General features: G+C 33.1%; 1 protein-coding gene across 1 annotated transcript; it reads left to right on the top strand.

Annotated features, from left to right (window-relative positions):
* Positions 1-1,302: 1,302 nt before the first annotated feature.
* LOC130797816 (protein ACTIVITY OF BC1 COMPLEX KINASE 1, chloroplastic) lies at positions 1,303-10,381 on the top strand. Its single transcript, XM_057660583.1, has 14 exons — positions 1,303-1,818; positions 2,350-2,556; positions 2,786-2,875; positions 2,951-3,097; positions 3,488-3,652; positions 5,772-5,912; positions 6,002-6,181; positions 6,949-7,144; positions 8,740-8,867; positions 9,078-9,149; positions 9,487-9,599; positions 9,706-9,853; positions 9,955-10,024; positions 10,107-10,381. The coding sequence occupies exons 1-14, from the start codon at positions 1,558-1,560 to the stop codon at positions 10,166-10,168; spliced, it is 1,980 nt and encodes a 659-aa protein (XP_057516566.1). The 5' UTR covers positions 1,303-1,557; the 3' UTR covers positions 10,169-10,381.
* Positions 10,382-10,401: the final 20 nt, after the last annotated feature.

Below are 10,401 nucleotides of genomic sequence, written 5' to 3'. Positions count from 1 at the left end.
CACCCTGTACAGTTTATCAGACATGTCCTGAAGTCTGATGATTGCATCCAACGTCCTCTTCCTAGGACGACATTCCAAAATCAGAGGTGCGCTGCGATCCCTCAAATATAACCTTTGCTACGTGCCCACCGTAGCTGGGTATTACAAAAATACTTCTTATACAATACATTTTTTTTTTATTGAATTTTTTTTTTTACTTTCAAATTTAAATTCAAAAATACTTCTTATAAAAACATTATCATAATATAATGTATTACAACATTTATTAAATAAAAATAACTAAAAAAATAAATTAATTAAACAAAACAAATTCATTCGAAATTTTCAAAAAAAAAAAAATTGTTCATACCAGTCGCAGAAAAAGTGTGACTGATATTTTTTTTTTCTTTTTTTTAAAAAAAAATTTCGAATGAATTTGTTTAGAAATTACCTCGAGTTTTTGTTAACGACTTCGATTCCAAAGCTTTAGCTCCAATTACTTTTATGTGAAGATTTTGAGTTTTTGGAAGTGATAAGAGTGTTATTGAGTGAATTTGAAATATTTTATAGAGGTTTTAAGTGCAGTGACAATTTCGTAATTTTTTAAAATTCAGGAGCAAATTCGTAATTTCATTAGGGGGTAGCGATAAAATAAAAAGGACGGCAAAAAATAAGAATTGGGCAAATCATTGACCCTATCATATGCTTTTCCTAGGGCCTAGAGGTATCAAAAGAAGACCTTTTAATAGATCTATTAATGAATCCAAAGCTATTCTTAGAGTCTAATAGCAATGTTGAGAATCTAAACACTTTTATGTTATCGTAAATCCTAAGTTATTTTTTCCATTATAACTATTAAAATCGCTAATAATCTTAGTGATTCTATTTTAAAAAACATTGAGAATCTTAACGTATTAATTTAAAAGCATAAGACCAAAAAACCACTAAAAACCTTAGCAGTTTAATTGCAAATCACTATGAACACCATGTATATTCATAAGTTATCGAAAATCTCTTAAATTCAACTTGTTTTAATTTTTTTAGCACAAAACCTTATCAAATTGTGATTGATCGGTTATTTTTTATTACAAGGTTGGATAATAAAAGAAGAGAAATACATAGTAATTGAACCCATTATCTTACATACAAGTGGTACTTGTCCCAACTAAGACAAGATCATGTTCTTCTATAATTCTTGTATAAGACGGGTTTTATAGTGAAAGGCACTTTATAGATAAATTAAATAGTCCAATTAAAATTATTAACATATGATACAAGTACCTCTGCTTATTGGGCACTACACATATTTTCGTGACGTTTCCAAATTAGTCATCTATTCCACAATTTGTCATCTAGCCGTATTTCCTAATTTGTTTGGGGAATTTAAAGCTGTTTTTTTTTCCTCCACTGTTTCGTGGTTAGTTACCCATCACTCATTTTAAGCTTGACTTACATTCCATGGATTATGGATAGCTCTTTAAGTTATTAGCTTCATCACATTTAAATCATACACTTGAAAAACCCAAAATCATATCTCTTTTGGTTTATGAATTTGATGTTATTTTAATTGTGATTATAATGGATTTCATATCCCCAACTTGCTCCACCAATTCATCATCTCCACTCTCCATTACCCTTTTCTCTTCTCTTCCAAAATCACTTGTTTTCAAGTCTAAATTCAATGCTCCATTTACAAACCCATCAAAATCATTTGTTATTAGAGCAAATGCATTGCAATTAAGCCAGAATGATAGTGGAAATAGTAGAAATAGTGCCTTAGAACAGCTTGACATTGAACGTGGTGTCTGTGTGCCGTTTCGCAAGTATTCGCCAGAAGGGGTAATGCACAATTTCAACATAATTTGTTATCTTTTCAGAATTTATCTTTTTTGTTTAATTGGGATCCTTGTCTTTTGATTTCTGGGGCTCTTTTTGAGATGATTAATTTATGGGTTTTTAGTTTCTAATGAATTCGGTAAAATTTAGGCCTCATGGATTCTGATTAGAAAGTCCTTGTTTTGTTCTGGTGTTTAAGATGATCATGATTCAATTTATTAATTTTTTTTGTGAATTTTGGGTATTTGACTGTGAAATCTTTATTCAGGATGAAATTAAACATACTATGTTACTCAAATGAATTGCCCTTTTGTTTACCAATATGTCTGGTCTTGGACCATTAATAATGAATTTCTTTAGTATATGGTTACTTGCTTGATCCACTTTTACCATGTCCATGTTAATCACCTTAGTTGATTCTCATTTGTTTGATGTAAAATGACTTCAGTTTCAATTCTTTTGACTTTCTACTATTGCTTATGGATTGTTGGCTTTGGTTATTTGATTTAGAATTGTTTGATTGCTAATTGTTAGGTAAGGAGCAAGGTATTGGAATCCAGAGGTTCGATTTTGTCTTTGATTCAACGGGGCATTGAGATAGTGTGGAACTTGGGTTTTTATTGGGCTACACTTTCATATGATTGTTTAGTTGGTAGAGATGAAGAAGTTGTGCCTTATCGAGCTATGCAGCTAAGGAATCTGTTATGTGATTTAGGGCCATCGTTCATCAAAGCTGGGCAGGTTAGTATTTTGGCTTCAAACCTTCTTTGTTGCTTGTTGTGATGTGACCGACTTCGTTTCTGAAATTTCATGTTTGGGTTTTTGCGTTCTGATTAAAGGGTATGTGAATGTCTAGATTTTGATATTGGAGTAAATTCTTATTATTGTCTGTGATATTGGGTTTGATTTGATTGGAAATGACTGGTTCTTTCTCAAAGTTGTTTTTTTTGGTTGATGCGTTACGTCCCAGGTCCTTGCCAACCGTCCTGATATAATAAGGGAAGATTACATGAATGAACTTTGCATTTTGCAAGATGATGTTCCACCATTTCCCAACCAGGTAGGCTGAGCCCATACAGTGTTGTATCATTTCTTTTTGGTAGGACATAGCTGAAATTGTTTGCAAATGATGAAGGTTGCGTTCAAAATTATAGAAGAGGAACTCGGGCAGCCCCTTGAGGCAATATTCAGCAAAATTTCATCTCAGACAATAGCGGCGGCAAGTCTGGGTCAAGTCTACCGAGCCACCCTTCGTGCTACAGGGGAAGACGTTGCTATTAAGGTGCATCTGGTGTCTTATTCTCCCTATTGTAAGTCGAATATGTAGACCACTTGTTATCCTATGTTATAAGATTTGGACCTGTACAAGCGTAATAAATGTCTTTCCTGCTCATCCTGGAGCCCAATGATTGAAGGGGTACAGTAATCATTATTCCGATGTAAAAGTACTTAAGGGTTAAGGTGTAAAAGTTCTGTTGGAACGCACCCTTTCTATGACCCAAGACTTTTGTTGGAAGTCATTTGTTTGAGAAACTTCTATAATGTGGGGAAACATTTGGCTTTATAGCAATTCGGTAGATTGTCATATGTGCATCACTATTTCTGTTACAGCTAATTTGGAAGATTGTTCGAAAAAACTGCTTAAATGAAATGTATAAATGTGGAATTCCAGGTACAAAGGCCAAACATCGAACCCATAATTTACCGAGACCTTTTTCTCTTCCGAACACTTGCGTCATTTTTGAATGGCATCAGTATACAAAAACTAGGCTGCAATGCTGAACTGATAGTTGATGAGTTCGGGGAAAAGCTTTTGGAGGAGCTTGATTACACCTTGGTGAGTTATTCTTTTGTAGAGTTTCATATAGCTATTGGATTTAAAAAAAATTTTGTTTATAATGTAATTTCCTTTGTAAATGTTTAAAAGTCTTATTAGTATCTATTATTTTATAGAATAACAAAAATCAGTTTGATCTATATCAAAGTTTCATACATAAAATATATTAATTTGCTTTATCTATATCAAATATCCATGAGTTTTCAACATTGATGATATTGGATATAAGTTTTACATATCTAATGCATTGCAATAATCATCTAATGTCCATTTTCTATAACCATTTATTATGAAGTTGAGGGAAGCCATAACAAATAAGAAATATAATTTGGATTGTTTCCCAAATTTTTTAATAAAAAATACATGCTACATGTTGAATTAACCTGATGTTGAAAAGATTGTGTGTTTGACAAATACAATTTTATATCCAACTCGAAAAGTGATTTGGAAACGTAGACTTATTTTACTACTACCCAGTCCAATAAATATAACTAATTATACAAATTATAGATAGATAGTTGTAAGATACAATTTGCTCTCATTTGATCTGATTTAATGTGGTCTACTTCACTCTAATCTAATCTGATTTGTTTTGATTCGATTCAATTTGATCTGCTCTAGTCTCATATGATCTAGTCTGATCTAGCCTGGTCTGATAAAGTATGATCAAATGCAATGTGACCAGGGGTGGACCTAGGTGGGTGCCTAGGGTAGCCCAGGCAACCCCATTAAAAAATTAAAAAAATTTGCTCTTGCCAGGGTTTGACAACCACTATGACAAACACGGTTAACATGTTATTTACCGCGGCCAAATGGATATAACAGTAATTGACTCTATAAAGTTTACTGCATTATATTTATTTTCTTACATATGTATTATATTTATATTTTTGTAACTTATGTATTATAAGTATTATAAGAACATAGGAATGTAACATAATACTTTATTAAGAAAAAAACAAGAGTACATTATAGTTTATATATATATTTTTTCACTCTATAAAGTTAATTATGGAGTATGTATTATACTTCATTCCATAAGAGTTGCAATATTGGCAAAAATGATACTATGCATTCATCACTGTTAGTTTATGATTAGTTTTAATCTATAGGTTAAAATTTAGTCAAGTGAGATCTTGTTTGATTCGTCTCATTGCAAAGATTATTAATATTAAATTTTTATAATTTTTTATTATACATGATTAGAGATATTAAGGATTAAATTAGTGCATTGGACTGCGTGAAAAAGAAAATGTTGCAAGTAAATTGGAACGGAGGAAGTATTTTTTTTAACATGTTTGTTTTATTTTAAATGATGTTCATATTTTAAAAAACTTTAATGATTGGAAAATGGTCTGTACCTATAAGATATTCAAATATGATTTTTTGGTGTAAAAGGACCGTCAATACATATATTATTATTACACATTCGTTTCACCGAGTTTGCAATAATTTTTATTTTTGTATGTCCCACTTAGTTTGCTAAATTTTTCATTGACAAAATTCTCCCCATTAATTTTATTAATTGTTATTCAGTAAATTCTTCCCTCTTTTAGCATGTATGCGTGGATGTGTATTTGTTTATTTATTGATTCCTTAATAATTAATGATAAATATTGTAAGCTATCTTGTTGCAGATGAAAACCTAAATATTAGGCCTTTGCGGGTTAGTCGATGAAAAAATCAAGTGCACATTTTGTTAGTCAAGATGTATATTTTTATATATATATACGGTAACGACTAACGAGTTAGTGACATTAAACATTTTATGCGTTTATATGCACCATTCTATCAATGAAATACAAAAATTTATTTTTGATTTAAACCTGCTTTAAAATATATATTTAAAAATATTGTGCAACCCCATTCCTAAAATCCTGGGTCCGCCCCTGAATGTGACCTAATAAGAACAAGCTCTAAGAGCCGATATAGATGGTACTTTATTCTCTTGATGAAGAATGGATAAATGACTATTGTTTTTCTAGTGGAGTGATTTACAGGAGTTCCACTTATGAATCTGCGGGCATTATGATTCATAATCATTGTTGTAACAAACTGAAATATGCATATATTAGCTGAGACTGATAATATTTTCCCCTTCTCTGCTGATAAACTGCAGGAAGCTCGTAACATTGAAGAGTTTATAGAGAACTTTAAAGATGATCCTACTGTTAAAATTCCTAGAGTTTATAAGCAGTACTCCGGTTCACATGTTCTAGTGATGGAATGGATTGATGGAATTCGTTGTACTGATCCTCAGGTTTGAAAATTATGGGAAATATGTTATCCCGCATAATTTTCTTCTGTAACTTTTGCTTAAACAGACTAACTCTTTCTCATCATCATTAGGCTATTCGGGAATCAGGCATTGACATGGATGGATTTTTGACTGTTGGAGTTAGTGCTGCCCTTCGGCAATTGTTAGAGTTTGGGCTTTTCCACGGAGATCCTCACCCTGGAAATATATTTGCTATGCAAGATGGACGTATTGCCTATGTAGACTTTGGAAATGTTGCTGTGCTGAGCCAGGTAAGATACAAATAAAACAGAATCTCCTTTACTACTTGCTGACCATTGGTACTGATATTGCTGTTCGATTATAAATAGTAGCAGTTAGATCTTTTGAATCCTAGGATTAGTAACATTTTATATGAAAACTTCTATAAAAGTACATAGGAACTCAAGAAGCTTTGTCTAATTTTGTACTCCCTCTGTCCTGTATAATTTGCATCAAAGAGAAAATTGTTTTTAAAAAAAAGGTGGATAATGGTAATAAATGAAGAGAGAGGATGAATTGTGTGGATGAAATTTAAAAAGATTTAAAATGTATGAATGAGATTAGAAGGAAGTGGTGGGCCATAGTCCAAAAATAGAAATGATGCAAATTAAGTGCGACGGACCAAAATGGAAAATGCTGCAAATTAGAGAGGGAGTGTTTTTTTCAGCAAAATGTTAGTTGTAATCGTCATCGTTGTGAATGTGTTTATACATCATATTTTTAAACGGGATACTAGGAATGACCCACAAAGGATTTATGAGAGATGAAGGGCAAAAGTTTTGTATCCCAAAAGGAAAAAGCCCAAATAGTATGCTAGTCTTAAACCCATTTAATTGTATTTTTTTTAGGGGGCGGCGGTCATTAATGGTAGGAATATGTAGTTGCCTTTCTATGAAAATCCTCCAATCTCCATTTTTCTTTCACATCTTTAACACACACTCGCGTCAGCCATGTGACGCTTAATTTTGTGTCCTCCTACAGTATTACACTTTTAACAAATTTTATTTGTTATGTTCAGCAAAATAAACAAATTCTGATAGATGCTGTTGTCCATGCTGTAAATGAGGATTATGCTGAGATGGCAAATGATTTCACGCGGCTGGGTTTCTTAGCAAAGGGGACCAATGTGGCTCCTATAATACCTGCATTAGAAGCCATATGGCAGAATTCTCTTGGGAAAGGGCTATCAGAATTTAATTTTAGAAGTGTCACAGGTAATTTCCATTCTCTATCAATGTCTTTTGGTGGTTAACTCTTTCAGAAGTTGCAATAATTCTCATAAGCAACAATTTTTTCTTCGCTAAGCATGGTCATGTGATTCTAGTGACAACTAGAAAATGATGGTTTTTCTATGTTCGCTTTTATCATTGTTTTTTACGGTCGTGAGTAGGGTGGTTGAAAAACATAAAACTTCAAGCCTTCTTAATAGCTTGTGTTTGTGGATTATCGGATAAATGTCACCCTATACTAGAATATTTGCTTGGCTCACAACGTACCTTGCCAATTTGTAATTAACATGATACTATGTGATCTTCTAAAGATGATGTTCTTTCCTGCATCTTGATGCGAGTCACATGGGCATAAATCATTAAACTACTTCAGATTCAATTAAGAGTCATTGACGTTCAAAGGAAAAACCAACATAAATAAATAATCGATCACACATGATATATTGACTCCCCATCTCTATGTGTTTGCCTCCATTACTTCTTTACCTTTGAGTTTTCCCTTTTCCTTATTGTGGAAGGTTGTCCCATAATTTCGCTTTTCATATTTATCCTCCCACTTTTTTTCTCCCTCCCCGAACACATTGCTTCATAAATAAGCAAATTTGTCCCATGGGGTACACCATAGCCAAGGACATTCGAAGCACTATAGAGGCCTCCAAGTACAATACCAAAGTCTTAATCACAACAATGTGGGGTCAATAATCACAACAATGTGGGGTCAATTACATGAAACATTATAAATCAACATGGAAAATCGCTGCTAACAAATTTTATGATTTTTTTGGTTTCATTCTAATACAACTAAAATAAATAAATTCCAATGATCATCTACATACATGACCAAAGCAACGTAAATAGTTTTCTCATTTTGTCTAAGGCCCTTCCTTAGGCTTCATCTTAAAAATTCTTTCCTTTAGGATATGTCTATTCATCCATCATAATATAAGTATCTCAATTATTATGTATCTTCCTATTATGCATCATGACTTATTATGAAAGCACAATATTTTGGCTCATTTTACATAGTAGTGCTTGTCTTATGGCACTCTGATAGAATTTATCCTTTCACTTTAGTGGCACACCTCAATAGCATAATATCGCATTCACAACTTTTTATCACCTACGTCAAATCCTATATCATCATAATTAATTACTTAGTTCTTGAGAAAAATTGAGTCAAGGTACTTGAAACACTCATATGATCCTTCTTGCCAAATCAACATTCTATAAACTTTATCTTTGACTTGGTTTAATTTTTTTACCATAAGCCTTGCCTCCAATATCTAGCTTAGCATTGACCTCATCTCTGCTTTCATCCGCTGATATGATGTCATCGGTAAACATCACGCACCATGAACTACTCCTTGGATAGTCTTGTTTTCTCATGTAGGACTACCACTAACAAGAAAGATTGATGTAGACCATCGTTTTGGTTCCATATATCAATGCAAAAAGAAAAATAAATATGCTAGAAGATCATCTCTTCAAAGCAAGAAAATACTGTATACCTATACAATGAATTATCTCATAGTAGCCATTTAGATAGCTTCTAATGATGTGCTATGAACCATGACTGCCAGGTAAATTCAATCAGCTGGTTTATAATTATCCAATCCGTATTCCCGAAAGGTTTTCACTTGTCATCCGGTCTCTACTTACACAAGAAGGCATTTGTTTGTCTTTGGAACCGGATTTCAAATTCCTGGAGGTAATTAACAATATCTTTGTTTAGCATCAACTACCTGTAGAGCTTATGTTAACTATATTTAATTTTACAACGAGTTGTACTCATGATATTTCTTCATAATATCATTCATGATAGCTTGTACCCTGTACACCACTACAAGCTCTACATGCTTTATTTCTTCATCTCATTGTGTTATTTCCTAATGCAAATTGTTTTCAACTGTCCTTCTAGGTAGCTTACCCATATGTAGCAAAACGTCTTCTTACTGATCCAAATCCTGCTCTTCGTGAACGCCTTATCCAGGTGAGTTGATTTCTGCATGTACATGAATAAGGAATTAAAATCTTTCTACCAATCTATGATAGATGAATAGGAAAATCCAAGATGGGATAGAATGACCTTACTAATAGCTTCTGTTTGTTTTAACTCAAGCCCACTTATTCTTCAAGTCTTCTTCCTTGATAATGCATTATTTTCTACATGTACGGGATTTCTAACATTGGTGATGAAAATCATCTTACTCCCGCAACACTTATACGTGTAGCAAGGTCATACAGTCTCATTAAACTACTGAAAGTGGTGTTGGTTTCGATTTCATAGAAGATTCGCATTCCAAATAATGTTCTTTATCCTGCATCAGGTTCTATTTAAAGATGGAGTTTTCCAGTGGAAACGACTCGAAAATTTGATTGTATTGGCGAAGGAAAATGTTTCAAGGATGAGCAATACTCCTGCATTGCAACTTAGAAACTCGTCAGTCGCTACCTGCCTAACAAACTATTTCTTATTGATCTACTGACATCTTCTCTAGCATTCTAACTGATCACGTGTCTCTCTATTTTTCTTCTGTCGATTGAAGGCAAGGGAACGGAAGAGCAGGAAGCAAGTTGAAGTTGGACCTCACGGACACCATCAAGGACGGCACACGACTGGTCCTGCTTGATGAGGGGATTCGTAGACAACTAGTTCTTGCTTTGACTGAAGATTCAAAGCTTCATATACAGGAGGTTTGTATTACATCAATTTTCCTTTTTTCATCTATAAATAATGTCGAATATCAGGAACCTTGGTTTACGGAATTTTTAAGTTTCAACATTTCATGCTGTAGCTTTTAGACGTGTATCGGTTGCTTGAGGATCAAATAGATGCACCCACAGTTGCTTCGCAAGTTGCTCGAGGTTAGTTTCTGTTTTGGTTATTTATTAAGCCCTGAAAATCTGAGATTCTTATTATTAAAGAGATCAAATGTTTATCTTGCAGATTTACCAAATATGGCACGAGATATTTTGCTTTCTTGGAGTAATTCAGTTTTGTCCGACTGAGATATCGGAAGCTTGCTAGTGCATCCATATTATTTCTTAAATTAGGGAAGAAATTTTAAGCCTCATCGAGTTTGTAAAGGGTTAATTAAATTTTGTATTCAACATTTGTATTATATGTATACATTATAGGCTGAGACTACAATTTTGGCATTGTATATATCGGATATTGGGTGCTCAACAAAAGTATATGAAAATCCATTTTTGTGTCCGGCAGATTTCTGCTATACTGATAC

Source organism: Amaranthus tricolor, chromosome 13 (genome assembly GCF_026212465.1).
Source record: "Amaranthus tricolor cultivar Red isolate AtriRed21 chromosome 13, ASM2621246v1, whole genome shotgun sequence".
NCBI lineage: Eukaryota > Viridiplantae > Streptophyta > Magnoliopsida > Caryophyllales > Amaranthaceae > Amaranthus > Amaranthus tricolor.
The sequence above is the reverse complement of the archived record's forward strand: the minus strand, read 5'-3'. Positions and strand labels throughout refer to the sequence as shown.